Source organism: Amaranthus tricolor, chromosome 4, assembly GCF_026212465.1.
Source record: "Amaranthus tricolor cultivar Red isolate AtriRed21 chromosome 4, ASM2621246v1, whole genome shotgun sequence".
Taxonomy (NCBI): domain Eukaryota; kingdom Viridiplantae; phylum Streptophyta; class Magnoliopsida; order Caryophyllales; family Amaranthaceae; genus Amaranthus; species Amaranthus tricolor.
This window is the reverse complement of record NC_080050.1, coordinates 30,480,754-30,501,990: the sequence shown is the minus strand read 5'-3', so window position 1 is coordinate 30,501,990 and position 21,237 is coordinate 30,480,754. Positions and strand designations below refer to the sequence as shown.

The 21,237-nt window shown below is 34.1% G+C and overlaps 3 protein-coding genes across 3 annotated transcripts; 1 reads left to right on the top strand and 2 right to left on the bottom strand.

Moving 5' to 3' along the window:
- The first annotated feature begins 159 nt into the window (after positions 1 to 159).
- LOC130811508 (putative transcription elongation factor SPT5 homolog 1) lies at positions 160 to 11,266 on the top strand. The gene is made up of 22 exons (XM_057677831.1): positions 160 to 684; positions 3,679 to 3,911; positions 4,013 to 4,159; positions 4,249 to 4,407; positions 4,484 to 4,567; positions 4,690 to 4,760; positions 4,846 to 5,200; positions 5,288 to 5,443; positions 5,570 to 5,667; positions 5,788 to 5,836; positions 5,917 to 6,069; positions 6,150 to 6,293; positions 6,771 to 6,855; positions 6,944 to 7,102; positions 8,637 to 8,685; positions 8,764 to 8,858; positions 8,975 to 9,053; positions 9,869 to 9,923; positions 10,005 to 10,122; positions 10,204 to 10,347; positions 10,583 to 10,683; positions 10,901 to 11,266. The coding sequence occupies exons 1-22, from the start codon at positions 357 to 359 to the stop codon at positions 11,144 to 11,146; spliced, it is 3,108 nt and encodes a 1,035-aa protein (XP_057533814.1). The 5' UTR covers positions 160 to 356; the 3' UTR covers positions 11,147 to 11,266.
- An 822-nt stretch (positions 11,267 to 12,088) lies between these two features.
- LOC130811509 (alcohol dehydrogenase) lies at positions 12,089 to 17,325 on the bottom strand. The gene is made up of 10 exons (XM_057677832.1): positions 17,016 to 17,325; positions 16,133 to 16,269; positions 15,962 to 16,008; positions 14,609 to 14,934; positions 14,428 to 14,510; positions 13,885 to 13,960; positions 13,690 to 13,751; positions 13,343 to 13,438; positions 13,092 to 13,253; positions 12,089 to 12,445 (listed from the first exon to the last, which is right to left on the bottom strand). The coding sequence occupies exons 1-10, from the start codon at positions 17,053 to 17,055 to the stop codon at positions 12,329 to 12,331; spliced, it is 1,146 nt and encodes a 381-aa protein (XP_057533815.1). The 5' UTR covers positions 17,056 to 17,325; the 3' UTR covers positions 12,089 to 12,328.
- A 2,701-nt stretch (positions 17,326 to 20,026) lies between these two features.
- LOC130810498 (protein TRACHEARY ELEMENT DIFFERENTIATION-RELATED 6-like) lies at positions 20,027 to 20,906 on the bottom strand. The gene has a single exon (XM_057676586.1). It carries the CDS (start codon positions 20,775 to 20,777, stop codon positions 20,316 to 20,318), a length of 462 nt encoding a protein of 153 aa, XP_057532569.1. The 5' UTR covers positions 20,778 to 20,906; the 3' UTR covers positions 20,027 to 20,315.
- Positions 20,907 to 21,237: the final 331 nt, after the last annotated feature.

Here is a 21,237-nt window from a genome sequence, read left to right as displayed (position 1 = left end):
AAAATTCAGTTTAAATTAGTAAAATTCAATTATAACTAGTAAAAAATCAATTTTAACCACTAAAATTAATTTTTATTTTATTAGTAAAAATAATTTTAATCGGTCAGTTAAACCCGTAAATATAAATAAATCGGATTTTGGGTCGGCGCCTCCACAGTCAAGGACCCACGCAGCACACTCATCCAAACACATACTGATTTATTAACCCGCTTCTCCCCAAAATTCTTCTTTTTTTTTTTTTTTCCCGTTCTATATCTAGGGCTTTCATCTGCATTGTAAACCCTAGAAATCCAACCATTTACCCTAAATTTCCTTCCAATTCATCTCATTTTCTCCCAGATCTTTTAATTTTAATCATGCCTAGAGGCGACGATTACGAAGACGACGACGATTTGGATCCCGAAGATGAAGACGAGTATGGCGAGAATCTTTACAACGATGACGAAGTTGAAGAGGAAGAAGATGATGACTATGGCGGCGGTAAAGGTAAAGGTAGCTCTAAAAAGCGTGGAAGATCGGAGTTTATCGATGATTTTGCTGTAGAAGATGATGAGGAGGAAGAAGAGGATGAAGGTGTTTATCCCGGTGCACGCCGCCAAAAAAAGAATCGCGGTAGTGGGTTTATCGATGATATAGCCTATGAAGTTGATGATGAGGATGAGGAGGAAGAAGAAGAAGAAGATGGTATTTTTTTCCTTTTATGCTATTACTTGTTTCGATATGCAGTTGTCTGATAGACTAATTTTAATTCTGAAGATTTGGTATGTTACTCGGATAAGAAAAGGGTTTTTTGTTTTGAAGTATTTGTGTTTACTATCCTGTGTAAATACATCTATTTTATGAATTATACATCGGTAGTGCCTCTGATGATCACCTTCAACGGGATTTTTGTTGATGTATTAATATCAATATATCAATATATAATTTAAATGAGAGATTCAGAGGAATAACAGTCAACTAGTTGAATATTGGAACATTGACAAATGGGCCAATGTCTGGTTTATTGTTGGAAAACGAAGCATAAAATTCTTATTTGCTGAAGTTTTTTTTCATTTTTTTTGGAACCTAACTGGTTGAAGGTTAAATCAAGGTTCAGTACGAGTGGTGTTGGATTATGTAGTGCTGTATTGCCTACTTGGTTCAGGATTTTAGAAATTTCATTTACCGTATAATAGGCTGTTAACATATTTCCTGATTTGAAATAAAATCACAAATCAAAAATATAAGTTCATTTTCCTTCTCTTTTCATGCCATTAAGTCTGATTAATAAGACTTTTCTGGTGCTTAAAATTTACAGATTCCTTGATTTATTTAGGCAGAAATAATTGATGAGAAGTAATGACTTAAATGTCTTCATGCTTTGTCTTTTGTGGAGTTCTTTACCAGATGTTTCCCTATATAGGTGGAGTCTCGTGTTTAAATGTAGGATATGCAACATATGCTAAGAAGTTAGAAACAGTGTCACATAGTTCTTTAGTCGCCACGCGAATTTCAAATCGGAAACATGAATTATGATTGGTTTTGGGCTATTTATGAACAAGAATTGCGAATTCAAAAAGCAAATTAACCGTTGAATTATGTTAAACTTGTAAGATATAAGGTAGATAGCTAGATTATGGAGCAGTAAGGGGTTCATGCTTGGTTAGAGAATTACGAAACAGAAAGGCACTTAGAGCCAAGCTCTTTAGTGAGCGGATGGCTGGTTTTGGCTTGGTTAGGGAGTTAAGAAACAGAAAGACAATTAGTGCCAAATGCCAAGTTTTGTAGTTAAGTAACATTCATGTGGAAAATAGTTCTCTTTGATTTTTTTTTTCATAGAAACTGCAAATGCAAATCAATTTTTTTTTGTTTGGTTTGACAGAAATTAGTAAGTTGCCGATGGAATAATGAAGATGGAATGAAAGAATGTTAGATATTAGTTTCCGTTGTAGGAAAAATCTTTTCTTGTTGGAAAACTAAAAATAAAGAATTAGTTTTCTTTGTTACAATGGAATACTCTTTTCCACTATAGTTCTCTGTTTGAAATTCTTTGTCCAATTGAACAATAGAGCATAGGGAAGTTAGTTTTCTGAATAATGTTTTACCCTCCACATGACCTGATTTCTCTTGTCTACCTATATCCATAGTACAGTACTTTTTTATGTGTCAACAAGACTTCTCAACATTTGTCCTTGGCTATACATCTTGTCTTAATAATTTCTATGCTTCTCATTCTTTTTACATCTCTAACTCTCACATTTTTATTCCTCATTGTATCTGTGTGTATGTTGTCAACCATACTGTTTTGTCAACTGTCCATTATATGGACAAATTTGAGATCTAAAATCCGGCTATGGTATAGACGTGTAGTTCAATTTTGTAATTGATGAATTTGTCGGAGGCCGCTTTGTAGTATTGGCTTCTTAGTTTGGCCATTACCTTGCTGCAACCCCTTTATCTTTGTTCAGTCATCTTTCTATTTTAGTTTAGGCTCGTCATTTTATTTATCAAGAGTGCATATTTGAACAAACTTTATTCAAAGTTTTGTTCAGTTAGAAAATATCGAGTTTTGCATTTGGAATTATTTGAGGTGGGTTGCTGGTATCCTGCAGTATCCCCCTGGAAACTTGCACTTCTCTTAAAAATCCATTAGCTGCTTTTAGTATTTGTACATTAAAAACACTTGCTATTCCCTGGTCTTTTGAGAAAAATGTTGGGGCATGTTTTTTGCTGTACACTATTTTGATCATCCTTTGTTCACGTTCTTTGTTCGTGTGGTTTGTTTTTTCCCTCCTTGGAAGTTGGAAGAAATCTAATGGAATGAGAGAATGGACAAATTCTAAACTTCTTAGATAGATTATGATGGATCATGTAACCTTTTCATAAATGAGAGAATGGAGGAGCATCACACAAGAGTTGAAAAGCCTCTTGTGTAGCCCAAGTGAGGTTCCATATTAAAACATATGGTAGTGAGCGTAGCAACGTACTTAGCTAGAAGCTAACCACATCTTGTTTCAGTGTGGGAAAAATTAAACTTGCTAGATAGTGGAATGGGCACCTATGACCTAACCCTCAGAACATTTTCACGACCCTTTGTTCTTGATAGATCACCGACAAATGGGCCCAAGTCATAATCCTCAAAACAAATGACTCGAAGTGGTGTAGCAAGCTCCATGTAGCAAGCTTAATCAAAACCTTGGCACTGATACCAATTCAGAGAAGTGAGAACAATAGATGACGTAGGAGTGTAAAAGCCTACCATTATACTAGTACATCTCTAATACATCTCGATTCCCAAGCGAGGTTCCATTTGAAATCTTTATGGTGATAAAAAAGGGAGAAGCCTACTTAGCTTATAACTTGCAATTTAACTGCTGGTTTTTCCATTGTAGATAACTTGTACTCACGTTTTAACAAATCTTCAGTTCTATGCTTAATGCTTGTGGACTCATTGGTTGCCTTTTTATTTTTCTTTTTATTCTCTCATGGAACAAGTTATAAATTTAATAAATTTGTGTACTCTTCTAGTGTCACAATAATTGTATGTTCTTAATTCTGATTGCATTCGCGTGCGTACACCTTCACCATTGCTGCAATCATGATTAATCAAATAGCTCGGCAGTAAGCACTCTCTGCTAGTGCCAGACTTATTTTTTCAAGTGGCATTATATGTGGTGCTTTTTTTCCTTTTCTGTGCAGATTTCTTTGTGGATACTTCAGCGGATATTGCGGATGCTGACAGAAGGATGCATCGGCGACCTTTGCTTCCAAGAGAGGATCCGGAAGAAGATGTTGAAGATCTCGAAAGGAGAATACAGGAAAGATATGCTCGGTCAAGTCAGGTAGAGTATGATGAAGAGACCACAGATGTGGATCAACAGGCCCTTCTGCCATCTGTCAGGGATCCCAAGTTGTGGATGGTGAAATGTGCGGTAGGAACTTATATATATAATGCAGTTCATGTTCTTGTCTGTGACAATATCATTCTTTGCTGACACATGAATTAAAAGCAAGTATATGTTTGATCTTTTAGATTGGCCGTGAAAAGGAGGTAGCTGTGTGCCTCATGCAAAAATTCATTGATAAAGGATCCGAATTGCAAATTCGTTCTGCTGTAGCCCTTGATCATCTGAAGAATTTTATATATATTGAGGCTGACAAAGAAGCCCATGTTAGGGAGGTCTGCTTTGATAGTCTTATCTTGCATGAAATTTTTTTTCCTTAATGTTATTTTTAAGAAGTATATCTGAAATTCTTTACTGCTTTCAGGCAATCAAGGGAATGCGCAACATTTTCCCGAACAAAATAACACTTGTCCCTATCAAAGAGATGGCTGATGTTCTGTCTGTTGAAAGTAAAGCAATTGACCTTTCTAGGGATACTTGGGTGAGGATGAAGATTGGGACCTATAAAGGAGATCTTGCAAAGGTATTTACTTATTTATCATCTGAGTCCCATGATTTAGTTGTCTAGCTATCTGAAACCTTGTTCCTGCCTCTTGTAGGTATTGGATGTGGACAATGTGGGACAAAGAGTTACTGTAAAGTTGATTCCAAGGATAGATTTACAGGCTCTTGCAAATAAGCTGGTAAGTGATGCATGACGCAGTAGAATAATGATAGAATATGATATTAGATGTTAGCATAAGCTGGCCCTTGTATTTTGCTACTTTCTAGCATTTATTAACCCGTACTTTTGTTTCGATTTCAGGAGGGTAGAGATGTTGCCAAGAAAAAAGCATTTGTTCCTCCAGCTCGATTTATGAATATAGAGGAAGCAAGGTATTGATTTGGCCTTTGTAGTTGGAATCCCCTCTCTCGGGCAATGACATTGTGTTAATCTCGTGTGTTCTTTTTTCCTCCCTAGGGACCTGCACATTCGTCTTGATCGTAGAAGAGATCCTATGACAGGGGACTACTATGATTACATTAATGGGATGATGTTCAAGGACGGGTTTTTGATCAAAACTGTATCCATAAAGTCTATTAGCACACAGAACATACAACCCACTTTTGATGAGTTGGAGAAATTTCGGCAACCTGGTGAAGGTGATGGGGACATTGGCAGTTTGTCAACATTATTTGTGAATAGAAAGAAAGGACATTTTATGAAGGGTGATGCTGTTATAATTGTGAAGGGAGATCTAAAAAATCTAAAGGGATGGGTTGAAAAAGTTGAGGATGGAAATGTTCACATTAGACCAAACGAGAAGGGCTTACCGGTACATATCTATTCTCAATATTGTTAATTTATTGCGAAAATATTATTTTTTGTGTATATATCTTATATAATTCTCATGTTTTTGCAGAAAACACTTGCTATTAATGAAAAAGATCTCTGCAAATATTTTGAACCAGGGAATCATGTGAAGGTGATCTCTGGCTCTCATGAAGGTGCAACTGGTATGGTTGTTAAGGTTGATGGCCATGTGTTGATAATAATATCCGACACAACTAAAGAACATGTATGACTCGCTATGCTTTATTGCCTATACTAATTATAATTAATAATACTGATGCTTTCTCTTGTTCTTAGAGCGTCCTCTTGCATGTATGATCTGGCTATTTGATATGATTTTGGTAATTTGCAGATTCGAGTGTTTGCTGATCATGTTGTTGAAAGCTCAGAAGTGACCACAGGTGTCACGAAAATTGGGGACTATGAACTGCATGATCTTGTATTGTTAGAGTAATTTGCTCTGATATCTCTTCCCTACTTTCTTGTTCTTTTTCTGTCCATCGGTTTTTTCCTCTTGGCTTGAACCATGAGAATTGTTCTTATGTATTGATGCTATGTTATATTGTGCAGTAATACAACCTTTGGTGTAATTATACGGGTAGAAAGTGAAGCTTTCCAGGTAAGTTTTTTGTGTCTTAACTGTCTGAAGAAGTAAATATATTCGGACCGTCTGTATGAAGTATATCATACATATTTCAGGTGCTCAAAGGGGTCCCAGATCGTCCAGAGGTGGTGCTTGTGAGGTTAAGAGAGATCAGATCCAAAATAGATAAAAAGTTATTTGCTCAAGATCGGTCCAAGAATCCCATCTCTGTAAAAGATGTTGTAAGGGTGCTTGAGGGGCCATGCAAGGTATCATTTCTCTTTCCGGTGAATGTTAAGGGTGGTTGGTGTGATAGTGTGTTCTGTACCATATTTTTTCTCTGTTGCAGGGGAAACAAGGCCCTGTAGAGCACATATTTAGAGGAATTCTGTTCATATATGATCGTCACCACCTTGAGCACGCTGGATTTATTTGTGCAAAGTCTCAGTCATGTCTGGTTGTTGGTGGCTCGAGAGGAAACAGAGAAAAAATGGTAAGTATTGATTTTTTTTAATCTCATCTTTTAAATTGTTTCCTTATAGTTGGTAATGGTGGGAGGGGTTAAATCTGCTTAATAGGAATACAATATCTCATGCATGATTGCATTCCATTTTAATGTGCACAGGGGCAATATCCATGTGTTTTATAATTCAACTGTTATCTTGTACTTTTGTTTGTTGGATGTATCTAAGCTTATTGTACCTTGCTCATTTTTTTTAATCGTACATTGATAATAGATGTTGTACCTCTCTCACTGTCCTGGCCTTTTAGCTTTACCGAGAATATGCTGAATAAATGATCTTTTTTGTCTCTTAAATTGCACGTAAATTGTTGGGACTTTGGAGTTTCACCTTTTACCAGACGTAATTTATATCTTCAATTATTTTTAACCCAAGACTTGCACTGAGCCATGCGTTCATATTAGTTTTTGTTGGTCCTTCTGATATGTTGTCATCTGTTCTTTTCCCAGGGTGATCCATTGTCATATTTGAGAACTCCACAACGGATTCCACAATCTCCTGGAAGATTACCACCTCGAGGGCCTCAATCAGATTGTGAGTAGTGTGCATGATTTGGTTTGATTGTGGCAAGATTTTTTAAACTTTCTCAGAAATAAACTTTTAAATTTTGTGTCCATTGCAGTTGGAGGACGACAAAGAGGTGGTAGAGGGCATGATTCTCTCATTGGGACTACAGTTAAAATACGTCTTGGACCCTATAAGGGTTACCGTGGACGTGTAAAGGACATTAAGGGGACCACTGTACGAGTTGAGTTGGAGTCTCAGATGAAGGAGGTCACAGGCAAGTATTTATTGCTCCGTATTTTTTAGTAACTTGCTTTCGTCATCCCACAATATTTATTCTCATCCTTAGACGGATGCCTTACTTTTTCCTCACCTCTTTACCTCAAGGCTATATTTTTTAGCAACTTACTTTCCTCATCCCATAATAAATTCTTTTTCATGTCATTTCATTTTTCTCTTTACCTTAAAGCTATTTTATCCTTTATCTTCTTTACTCACCTTATTTATTTTATTTAACTTATATTACCATTCTCTCTTCTTTCAAGCATAATATCTATGATATCTTTAATACACCTCACAACTAAGGTTAATAAAATTGTGATTTTACATTGAACCCAAAGGTGCCATGAAGTTAGATACAGATTGTAGAATTAAATAATTGAAATGTGAGATTCTACTTTTTCCTCTTTCCATTTTTAATTATCTTCTAAAACATAGAGGTATTGAAAATTTTATTTTTTACCATGACTTTTCTTTTCTTACTAACAATACATTTACCTATCTTTTAGTTGTGAATTAAATATCCATTAAGTTCTTATAATTAGGAAAACACAAAATTTAGAATACAATATCAACCTCAATGGTATAAATTTGTAGAACTGAAAGTTTTTGAAATCATTGTTGGATATAATATGTCGATTTTCAACGGGTAGATATTTGTAGCAATGCTTTTAAAATTAACGGATTACTATATAATGATTCATCAAATCACGTGCACTTAGTTATGTGAATTAGCTCATGATGTTTGCAGAGTTGATCATAAACTACTCTATTATTACATGGTTAAGGTTGTGTAAATCTAATCTCCAAACCTTACTTAGGCAATAGCCATTTTATGGATTTGATTTATAACAAGAAGAATAATGTCAAAATATTAATCCCAAGAGATTGAGGTCAGCGACTTGACCAATTTATCAGTTTCAATGGTCGTTCATGTTAATTTTTCTTCTCCACTCAATCATTGGATGAGACCAACCTAGTGCTCATCCTCCACTTGTATTTGGGCTTGGGACCGGCTATAAGCGTCGAGCACTCACATGTTGAGTTATCATTGGATTTCAAAATAGACAAAAAAATTAGATTTGTTTAAGTCAACTGAAGGAAAATTATGAGCAAAGAGGAGATTTCCTATGAAATAAGCACGCTGAAAAGAGAGAGATTGAGAAGGTGTTCGGTGCAGTGCCAATTAAAGAAAAACATGGGAATTAGCTTGTTTTGGATTTTTTTAAATATGACGTGCTTGTTGAGCTAACTAATTACTCCATGCTTTAATATGCAAAATTGGTAGAAAATTTTCACAATGTTTAGAAACACACAAGATTATGTCTATTCTACCAATCACATAAAATTCTACATGCAAATCTTCCTTTTTAAGATTTTACATACAATTTTAATCGTATGCTCCTAGTGGGATCATAAGAACTAGAGATTTTTAGATTTAAATCGGGAGTTTGATAACCATGCTCTTAACAATTATGCTAGACTTCTATGTTTCTTGTATTGTGAAACTAAACTCCACATTCTTTTTTCAGTTGATCGAAGTCATATATCTGACAATGTGACAGTGACAACCCCTTACCGGTAATTCCCCTTTCTTCACTGCTATACTCTTTTGGTTTCAGTGGGTGCCCTGTTTCTCATAACTTTTTATCTGTTTAGGGAAACTTCTCGATATGGTATGGGCAGTGAGACTCCTATGCATCCTTCTCGTACTCCAATGCATCCCTACATGACCCCTATGAGAGATGCACGAGGTCAGTCTCATGGTCTTCCTATATTTTTACTTTCTCTATTATGCTATATTTTTTTGACAGATGTGGCTCATGAATTCATGATTTCTTAACATATTACCTTTACTCTCTTTTTCTAGCTACACCCATCCATGATGGTATGAGGACGCCCATGCGTGATCGAGCATGGAACCCATATGCACCAATGAGTCCAGCTAGGTCAGTCTTATCTTTCTCTTTGCTCTTGTTCTGGTCAAGAAAGATGTTGCAGAGTCATGAGCGTGCTTTATAAATAAAAAGGCATCATTGTTCCTTTGTAGTTTCTCTTGCATTATAGTATTGTTTGATACATCAGTGTCAGATATGTGGTGCATGCACAGACCTAAGTGAGGTTTGTCTTGCACTATTTACAAATTACAACTAAGAGATGCGGTTTGTAGCTGGAAATTGGGGTGCTCCATTTACAAATTACAAGTAAGAGATGTGTCTTTGTAGCTGGGAATTGGGGGGAACTTGTAGGATCATTTTTCACTATTTTCTGTTCTCTGCCGCTTCCACTTTGCCCCCCTGATAAAAATATACATTTAATCTGTTTAAATGACTACAACGATGGGCCTACATGTTCATTTTGGAATATGTGTTACGATCTACTACTTTTAGATATCTTGTCAAGTGTTCTCTGGGATTATGTTTTTTCTAGGAACCTGTTATTGAGCATGTTGCCATTATGCTCATCAATTATTTGAAGGACATGATGGCTTATTTATTGCCATTAACATGAGTTGCTTGTGTCCATGATACTCGATGCTAAATTTTTCAGCCCCTTTAATAAAAGTTCACAAATGTTTTAAAATCAAATACATTTCTTTCACCCTTTCCACTTTAACTAGCTGAATTTTCTCTTCTTTTTTTTTCATATTTGGTTGCACCTGATTTCGTTGGGTGTAATGGAAACTTGTTAAATGGTTGCACCTATCAGCTTTTCATTCATAATTTTCTTGTTATTGAATTTCTCATGAGGCTCTACAATTCAGGGATAATTGGGAGGAGGCAAATCCTGCTTCTTGGGGAACAAGCCCACAGTATCGGGTATGTAATTGTTTCGCATTAATGAAGTTAAAAGTATTTTTCTGTTCTTGAAATGTGGTTGACATGCTTGATACATCTCAGCCGGGAAGTCCTCCCTCTAAGACATATGATGCACCCACACCTGGTTCGGGTTGGACCTCAACACCAAGTGGGAATTATAATGATGCACCGACTCCTAGAGATAATGGTTCGGCTTATCGTAAGTATATTGGATAACGGTTCTTTTCATTCCCTTTTCTTTTCTGTAATTAGAATTTTACTTATTGATATCCTCTTTCAGCCAATGCTCCAAGTCCATACTTGCCATCAACACCTGGTGGGCAACCCATGACACCAAGTTCTGCATCGTATTTACCTGGTACTCCTGGTGGGCAACCAATGACTCCAGGAGGTGGTGGCCTTGATATGATGTCGCCTACAATAGGTTTGCCTTCTTTCATGCATGTTCTTTAGGATAATGGATTTTGAATTGTGGTTGTCTATTTCCGACTGCTTATGTCTACCAGTTTGATTATATCTTAAGGGAGTTTCTGCGGCATTCTTGTGGAAATCTATTTTCCTCAAACGCTTTAATAGCTTGCTATCATGTACTTACATGTGTTTTAATGTGTATAATCTTTCTACAGATGTTAGTTCATTCAGTTTCTTCTATTTTGTAGGTGGTGATAATGAAGGGTTATGGCTCTTGCCCGATATTCTGGTGAATGTAGTGAAGTCAGGTGATGATACCATGGTGGGAGTTGTCCAGGAAGTGCTGGCGGTATGTTCTTTTTTTAATTGGACTTGATTGCTTTACGTTTTCAATAAATGACGCTTTACTTGCAGTTGCTATTTTCGTAGATTTGTGCGTATTGACTGCGCATCATATTTTATGTGGTTTGGCTCATTTCTTTTCTCATGCGTGTTAAAAATGATATTATTTTGTTATACAAACATTTCTCCTTGATACCGGTTGTTAATTTTCCCTTGACTCTCAGGATGGATCTTGCCGAGTCGCCTTAGGAACAAGTGGCAATGGTGAGGTGATAACTGTATTGCCAAACGAGATTGAATTAATACCTCCAAGGAAGTCGGACAAGATCAAGATCATGGGGGGTGCACAACGTGGTTCCACGGGTAAATTGATTGGTATTGATGGTTCCGATGGTATTGTAAAAGTCGATGAATCACTTGATGTTAAGATTTTGGATATGGGTATTCTGGCGAAGTTGGCACATTCCTGATGAGAATAAATTGTGTTGTTTTTTCTTATTTCTATGAGTTAGTGTAAATTTTGTTCTATGAAGCACATTGTATATTTTAGCTATAGATCAATATATGGCTTTCATCTTCTTTTTCATGAATTAGGCTCGGTGTCTTCTATTAGATTTTTGTTTTAGTTGTTATAGATCAAAATATCATCTTGCCACTGCTTAAATGTTCTTCTACTCCTTTGTCCCAAATTATTTCTAATATTACATTTCACACATTTACGATTTATCATTAGTCAAGTAAAATTTTATTTGATTTATTTTAATACATATTAACTTTTTAGAATTTTATATTTATATTTAATAAAAATATTGAGGGTTAACATTATACATTGAATAGCGTGTAAAATATAGAAAAACTGGATTTGATAATGTGTCAACCTATTGCATAAGTTGTTTGTGATGAACTTTAAACAAAAAATTAGAATATCAAAGTTAGTGTATCGCAAAGGTTATAGAGTCATATTTTGTAACAATAATTTGTTTTTGAACAATGGCACAATAGAAATCAATAAGTTTAGTGCTTGAATAGTTTCAAATGATGCGCAAGAGAAGGAAGCAGAAGTTTTATTTCTTGTAATATTTTTTCAGATCAAATAAAAATCATTTACGCATCTTATTGAAAAACTCCAATTAGTGTATAACTGTGAAAGTGGTTGAATTGCTATGATATGGTAACGGGAATAATGTGGTTATCATAACGCCAAAATGTCGTTCGAATTCTAATATATTCTTTGATGACTCAAACTTAATTTTTTTACACCTTTACAATGTAAAAACCATCGATAACACGACTGATGCGATATAGCCTTATTTTTACACTATGAAAACCCCTTATTTTCCTTTATTAAGCATATAGTCACATGCATTAAAAGGAGAACAAAGAGTTTCACACACTTGATAAAGATTCACAAATTTAACAAGTGATTAAAATAGTATTGATCATAAAAGCTTGTACATCAAACACTATCATTCTTAGTTTATCCAAATTCAAACGCTAATTTGTAGGAAAGTTGAGATATGTACTGTGAGGAATAGGGGATGCACCCCAATTCCATTTACATAAAACAAGACACATAAGAGAAAACATAGCCGCCATTTTTATTCTTCCTTGCTCTTTTAGTTCTCAGATATAAGTATCTACTTATTTGCACTTCACTCATACATACGAATGATGCACCTTATACTCTCCCCCTTTAGCATCAGCTCAAAAGCCTTGTTGATGTCCTTGAACGAGACCTCATGAGTGATAAATTTGTCAAGCTCCATTTCCTACATCAATTAGGTAAGATTGCTTATGATTCACTAACAAAAGATCATTCGAAAAGCAATTTCTTTGTTATCATGGACTGTTAAGAGTCTATAACATTTCCTAGGGCCTTACACATCAGGTTACGCTTTCGATTGAATTGCTTTTTTGATATGGTATCAGAGCTAACGTGACAAAAGGTCACATTCGAATCCCAACCACCTTTCATCTAAAGTCGAATATGCAACGTTAGGTATGAGGAGGGTCTATGTTGCATCTACACTTCTAGTCCAAAGAACACTCGTGTGAGGAGACGTATTAAAATATATAGCATATTATGTGGCCTACACCATCAGTTTAAGCTTTTAGTTCAGTTGGTTCCTTGACATGGACAAACATACGTTGTTTACATTCAACCCTCAAACCCATGTAGATGGGAGTTGAGGTGATGGAATCTTGTTGCTTATGATTTGATAGGTTTAGAGCAAGGTCTAGCATCGGATCCTCTAAACCCACCAAGATGGGCCGGAGAGGTGATGGAATCTTGTTGCTTATGTTTCACTAGGTTTTAGAACAAGGACAGGGCAACATTTGAGGGATGTGTGCAGTCGGATATCTTGCTCATGCCTATTTTAGAAATGAGGGAAGAAAAGATAATGGATTTCTTACCTTGTTCAAGTACTTCTCCACGACAGCCGGGATATCGGAACGAGGCTTATAGTTGCCAAAGAATGTGCCCTTGAGAGTCCTCTCATTAAGGAAGTTCATAGGGTGAGTCTTGAAGGCATCATCTTTGTTAGGAACACCAACAAGAACAGCAACACCCCAACCCTGAAATCAATCGAACACATCCCGAACAAATCAGTTATGCTTTCAAACGATTGTAGTTACGTAAGAAAATGAATAATTCAAAAACATACATCATGAACACATTCGAAAGCAGAGATCATGGCTTGAATGTTACCAGTACACTCAACACTTCTATCCACCCCTCCATTAGTCATCTCAGCGATCACCTAACGTAAGAAGCACAAGAAAACATGCATACGGTTTTTATTTATTTATTTTTTATTTTTTTTTTCTGGTAAGATAAAAATGGGAGAATCTAGGTTTTAGTATAAGACCAACTCGGCTTTCATTCTTTTGTGTTACATCTTACATGCTACACAATTCAACAAAATGACCCCGGGCCATGGCCTAAGTAGGCCCGAGCCTAGATTCCCCCGGAATTCAAATTATGAAGCTACTAAAGAGCAAAGTATCAAACCTCTTGCACTGGTTTGTCATGGTCTTTAGGGTTCACAAAATCAGTCACACCGAACTTCTTTGCTGTTGACAGGCAGTATAGATACGATCAGATTCTTATAGACGAATGACATATATCCAAATTACTTATTAAAATCCTAATCATTCAGGTTTTATTGACATGAATGAATCAGAATAGTGCATTATAATTTATTACCTGCTTCAAACCTACTAGAAACCAGATCAACACCAATGATTCTTGATGCACCTGAAACTCTAGCCCCTTCACAAGCCTATAGACAAAGAACTCGATGTTATTGAAATTTATTCAGGGCATTATATAACAGACCTTCTCACCTTGAGACGGATCCATATAATTGGGCTAATTCTGTAATTGATCACTTTAAAATTGTAAGACAAATTCTTGTATAAGGCGGTCTCACCATGAGACATGCCTCGTACTTGGGTTAAATAACCCAATAATAGAATTTTTTTAGCTTAAGAGATTCTTGTCTTGAGATTGACTCACCGTGAGACGATCTCATTCAAGACGGACTGACATTTTAAATGATCACCTTAACACACTAAATTTATATAGATCAACCCAATAGAAATGATCTCACCTTGAGACCATCTCATTTAAGAATTTGATATGTCTAAATATCATAACGGGCTTAATGGTTTGCAGGTTAAACCAACAACAGTTCTAGCCAACAACCATTTGCCAAATAGAACATATACAAAGATGAGGATCACTAACCGCAAGGCCAACAGCTCCTAGGCCGAAAACGGCAACAGTCTGGCCTTTCTTTGGTTTAGCAACATTCACAGTGGCACCAAAACCTGCAAAACAAAAAACCCGGAAAAAATTTCTTCAAACTTGTACTTGTATGTTATACTAAATTATCGGCCAGAGTAAAAAACACGATTCATCTGAGCACCTGTAGAGATTCCGCAGCTGAGAACACAGACTTTATCAAGGGGTGCTTTAGGGTTGATCTTAGCTAGGCACCCAACATGAACTACTGTGTATTGACTGAATGTGGATGTCCCAACAAAGTGGTAAATGGGTTTTCCGTTGATCGAAAACCTCGACTTTCCGTCATGAAGCATCACACCCCTGTCGGTGTTGATCCTCAGAAGATCACACATGTTACTCTCCTCGGATTTGCAGTGTGCACATTCCTTGCACTCCCCAGTGAAGACAGGCAGAACGTGATCCCCGGGTTTAAGGTCTGTCACACCCTCTCCAACACTTTCCACAATTCTATATAAACCAATACATAGAAATCACAATTAGTGGCTACCCATTTAAGTTAGTGATCCAAAAATGGCTAAAATTAACCATGAAGAGATCATTAATCATTAGCTAAGCCAAAAAAGAGCTATGTCTCACCATGAGAGAGACCCATTCAATTAACTTATTTCTCTATTTGATCACTTCAAGATTATAAGTGATTACTTTAAGGCTATAAGTATTCTCTTTGAGCACATTAAAACTGTAAGTGATCACTTTAAGATTGTAAGTGATCCTAAAACATAATCGTAAGAGATCACTTAAAAGGTTATAACTGATCATTACAATTAATCATTGTAAGTGATTTAAGACTGTAAGTGTTTCTCAACATGAGACCGTCTTATTGAGAATTTATGAAAAAACAAAGATTAACATGTCATGCTTATTAGTTTTATATGATCACTTATGTATAACATAGCAACCTCCAACTTCCTTCACAAAATAGACACTAACATTCATGAAAAAATTGGAAATACAAATGCATCAACAAACTCAATAAACCATCCATCCCATTTAAATGAAATACTCTAAAGAAATTAATCAGCCAAAAGCTTAACCTCAAAATCTCAAAATTGACTATAATAACTAGACGAAAACCAAAAAATAGTAGGGGCCATGACATTTTCTACCTATACTATCATTTTATTATGTTTTCCTTATGATTTATTTTTATGGTAGAGTCTGAGCATCCACTTGTACCCCATATATGTTATATACTCTTTATTGAATACGACCATTTACCTAAAACAAAATTTATGTTGAAAAAATAACCTACATGTGGGGTTGTGACCCCACATAGGAAGATAAGATTAACTAACATATAAGGCTTGATGGAATACTGCTATTATTTGGTTTTAGGAAAGTCATGGGATTTGCGTACCGCCAACTCTCCTATTACTTAATGGTCTTGTTGTGTACAAGACCAATAACAAATTTATCAATTTGAATTTTGAACATATGATGAAAAAAGAAAAGTTTTGAAGGAATGTTAGCATACCCTCCAGCTTCATGACCCAGAATGCGAGGAAAAACAGGTGTTTGGCCCTGAAAAACCAGTAAAACAACAGATTTAAGTGAAATAGTAACATTAAACCATCTAATCAAATCAAATCTCCTTAAAAACTACTACAAATAGAAAAACTAAAGATGTGATGAATCAAATGTATACCTTAGCTTCCCAGAAATAGACATCAGTATGGCAGAGGGAGGTGAACAGAATCTTGACTCTAACCTCCATTTTCTGGGGAGGATCAACCTCAACCTCCTCAATCACAAGTGGTTTTCCTGCTTCCCATGCTACAGCAGCTGAATCCACACCATTCCATAATCAAACCCATTATTTTTATTAAAAAAATTTAAAATTCTAGCATTTTCAGAATATGTTGACTTAAGTCTGAAATAGTTTCAAACATTAATCAAAAATTGACCATTTTTTGCTCTATTATAATTGTCAACAAATCAACTCAACAAAAAAACTTAAAGCTGCCGGTGATTGAGGTTCATATATATTCTATACTCTAACATTTAGACTAAAAGTGTTAATGCGACACAGATTTTATATATGAGACTGAATATTCCATATTGACTCCGATATCATATTAAAAAACCAACTCAATTAGACGTGCGACACAGATTTTATATATGAGACTGAATATTCCATATTGACTCCGATATCATATTAAAAAACCAACTCAATTAGACGTGGTTAAGACCCCAAAATATCTGCTAATACCCATAAGTTAGAAAGCAAAAAATAACACATCTACATGATGATAATCATGAATTGGCCTAATAATGGAAATTTTTTCTCTTTTCTAATTGCCTGCCAAAGGATTCTCCAGTCTAACCCTCGATTTAAAAAAAAAAAAAAGTCTAAATTCTAGCATAAACAAGCAAAAAATCTAAACATGCAATAGTACCTTAATAATGTACATGTAAAAAAAGATTAAAACTTTTGATTAAAAAAAAATAAAAATTACTCCAAAGCTGAAAAATATCTTATAGCCAGAAATCAATGCAGCATAAAAAGAAGTATGAAGGTACGATCATACCTATACAACGAATGACTTGACCAGCAGTATTACTCGACATATCTAGAAATTTCAATATTTTCCAAGAAAAATCAGCTTTTTAATTAGTATGATTATTTTTTAAAAATATGTTTTTTGTAGTGTTATAATTGATAAAGATTTTTGAGTGAGAATAGAAAGAAACAATACTGTGATCCTTATTTATAATGGTTAATAATTGTTGATTAATAAGATTAGAAAAAAAAAAAAAAAAAAAGAGTTCATTGCTGTGAGCTGGTTACTGTGTAAGGGGACACGTAAGAAAAAAATGGTTTGTTGTAATAAAAATGGTAGCGAAACTGGAGGCTCACCTTGGATTATAAAACCGTTCCCTGGTTTTTGGGTTTTAATTTACAATACAAGACAAATCCCTGGTTTTGTTTTACACCTACTTTATTAGGACTCCTAATTATGAAAACTAATATAATCCGTTTTGTATGAGACCATTTTACGGAGAAATAATTTTAAAATAAGAAGCTTATAAACTAAAGTTTTTAATATTAGGCTATTTAATTCAAATATAAGGCATGTTTCACGGTAAGAGCATCTGTATAAGAATTTGTGTTACTAATATTGTTTAGCCTTGTTGTTATATGTCATGTTTGATTTTGCATATTTGTTGATGGAATGTTTTGATTGTAAATATATCTAATTGTGGTTGATTAAAGATTATAAAAAATTAATATTAATAATATTTATATTGAGACAAATCAAGTAAGATCTTAACTGTTTGGTTAGAGGGGTTCAAAAAACAGACCCGATGATTCGACATTTATCCGATTTTCTAACCGAACTCAGTTTGACCCAACTTCAAAAATAGATTTAAAAACTTAACAATAATTTAATATTAAATGAAAATATAATATAAAAGTACTAGTTATTGATAAATATGGAAAAAAATTCAACATTGGATGTGAACTAATTTTTTTTTGGGTTTTTTTATTGATCAACTTGGAATCTTGGATGTATGTAGAACGGTGAATAGGACAATCAGTGACGTTGGTTTAGAGGTCAAATCAAATTCTAAGTTCTTTTAATAAAAAATTCAAATCCATTGTCAGTTTATCACTTGTTTGAAATACGCTTGGCACATGAAGTTTGCCAAGTAAAGGTTATTTACCTATTTGATGATGGGTATTATTATAATTCGCACTCATTTTCATTTTATCGACACCTCTTATATATTAAATTTTTAAGATTGTCTTTGGTTACTTTTTAAACCTTTAATCTCTAACATTTCTCAAAAACTCCCTCCGAACACTCATTGAACTAAAACAAGCTAAAACTAAAAATCAAATTACAATGGCAAACGAAAATGAGCATCAATATGATTACGGTCAATATGATTGTGTTAAAATTTGATATATGTTCACCCTTTTGGCTATAACTTTACATAGAAAAATCATATAATTGCAATGTTTACGGCACTAGAACCTAGACTTCAACATCTTTCCAATGATATATTATGTGCCCAATTTCAATAATCGAGCGAGAAATAACGATCGTTTAAAGTTTGTTTGTGCTGAAATTTGATACATGTTCAATCTTTTAGGCATAACTTTTTATAGAAAAATTGTATTGATACAAGGTTTGCGTTATTAGAAACTAGACTTCAAGAGCTTTCTAACGACATATTATATACTCAATTCCAACGACCGAGCAAGAAATGACGACCATTTAAAGTTTGCAGAGATTTTTAACATCTAGTCACGCGCGACCGAATGTTAGAAAACACTGCAAACTTTAAACAGTCGTCATTGTAGGAATATATATATATATATATATATATATATATATATATATATATATATATATATATATATATATATATATATATATTTCCAGTATAATAGATTATTTTGTTCCCTTAATTATGTATAGAATTATAGGATTATTCTTATTGCCTTATATAGTCCCTAGAATTGATGTGTATATTGAAGATTGTATTACTCTCATATAAATGAACAAAATTTCAAAACCCTAATTTCCGCTGTTCAAATCTTCAGCCATTTCTCGCTCGATTGTCGGAATTGGGTATATAATATGTTGTTAGAAAGCTCTTAAAGTCTAGTTTCTAATGCTGTAAACCTTGAATTAATACAAGTTTTGGCCAAAAGAGTGATTATGTAATATATCATTGAACTTATATCAAATTTTAACACAAGTAAATTTTAAACGATTATCATTTCTCGCTCGATTATCAGAATTGGGCATGTAATATATTATTGGAAAGATCTTAAAGTCTAGGTTCTAATGCTGTAAATATTGCATTAATGTGATTTTCTTATCAAAAAATTTTGCCAAAAGAGTGATTATATATTAAATTTCAACACAAAACGTATGATTAGGTTTATTTTTCGATTTTAAAAAATTGTTTTCTTTGTTAAAATTAATATTTTTTATTTTTATTTAGTTATTATTAATAAATTTAGTTTAGTAATAATAATGGTTGATTTTATACTTAAAAATAAATTTAAGGGCACTTTAGTAATTTTATTAATAAAAGGGGTGGCGATATAATAAAAAGGATTGCGAAATTTAAGGATTGAGTCTGAGGAATCACTTGTACGTGACAAGTATTTATTGGTTTATGAATTTTGATAACTTTTTTTTTTGGTTATTTTTATTAGCTTTTCTTTTTTTTTTTTTATGATGATTTACAAATAATCGTGATTAACTTAGATTTTTTACTTGAAGCATCTGATAATTTGCTTTTTTAAAAAATAGAAAAACGAGGAGAATATATATATATATATATATATATATATATATATATATATATATATATATATATATATATATATATATATATATAATGATCTAAATTGAAAATACTATGTCACATTGGTTTATATGTTTGTGAATTGGGATATTATAAATTTTGTATGTGGTTCTTGATTTTTTAAGTTTATTGTTTATAGAATATTATTATGGCCTTATGGATGGGAAACTAACTATGAATGGGAGTGAAGAAAACAGAATTCAATATCTTATGGAGTATAAAGCTACAATTAGAAGATGATCTTATAGTAATGAATATGATAAATTATACTCCATAATAATTTATGTAAACCAAGTAAATCATGTAGATCATTAGTACCTATTTTTCCCCTCAAGGTAACAAGATATGTGTAACATTAGGTAAACATAATAATATCTTAGTAATACTTTTTAGTCCCAATAAATTTGTTATATTTTCGTCTTTAATGTGCGAGCTTTTATAGTAAATGTAGAAAATTCAATGAAATGAAAGGAACAAATCATACAGTTACTCTGAACATATCAAACTTGATGCTCAGAATGAGTTAGATGTTGGCTAGAACCACTAGCTTTGCTACTACCACTACTTTCGACCGCCTTTTCAAGTCCTTTAGCAACACCCTTTTTGGACTCTCCATAACCGGCTTTTCCAACTATATCAATCTCGGACTTATGGATGTCCTCATGCACACGCACATCATCTTCCACCGATAGCAACACCTTCTTTGGACCACAAGGGCCGGGTATGATCATTTCTTGTACTTTCAAGTGTTCGTCTACATCAATGTCTTTCCTCTCGCAAATGAGCTTCCTTTCCTTGCGCTTCTTGATCAACCACCAAATGCCTAACATAATAGCCGCGAGAAAGAAAAAACATCCGAAGGAGATAACGACAACTATGATGATGGAGTGAGGATTCCGGGTGGGATGAGGGTGCGGGCGAGGGTAGGGAAAATTCACATCAGTTGGAGAAGTAGATGCCATTTTTAGATTATTTTTCTTAGGAATTGTTTGGATATTTAATCAGATTAGATTGAGACAAGTTGTGTGGAAAAGGGCTAGGATGAATTGGGGTATATAAAGCTCTATGTTCATATGCATGCTTAGAAGTTTCAAATAACTTAACATTCCTGCTAAGACACCTATGAAGATTGCATTTTAAAACACTACTCTCATAGTCTTTCTCCATATTTATTTTCTCCTCACCAAACAACAAAAATAAAAACATAAATGAAAAGACACTATTAATAAATAAACAACATTGCAATACTCAATTGCTACAACGGTCAAATCGATTGGTCAAAATGATATAGAGTTGATTTTGTGTCTGCTTAAATGGATCATAATTATATTATTATTCTATTCTTATACGGTTATACCTTCAACATAGCTATATAATACTCCCTCCGAACCAATTTAGATGTCCCATTTGCTTGGGCACAGT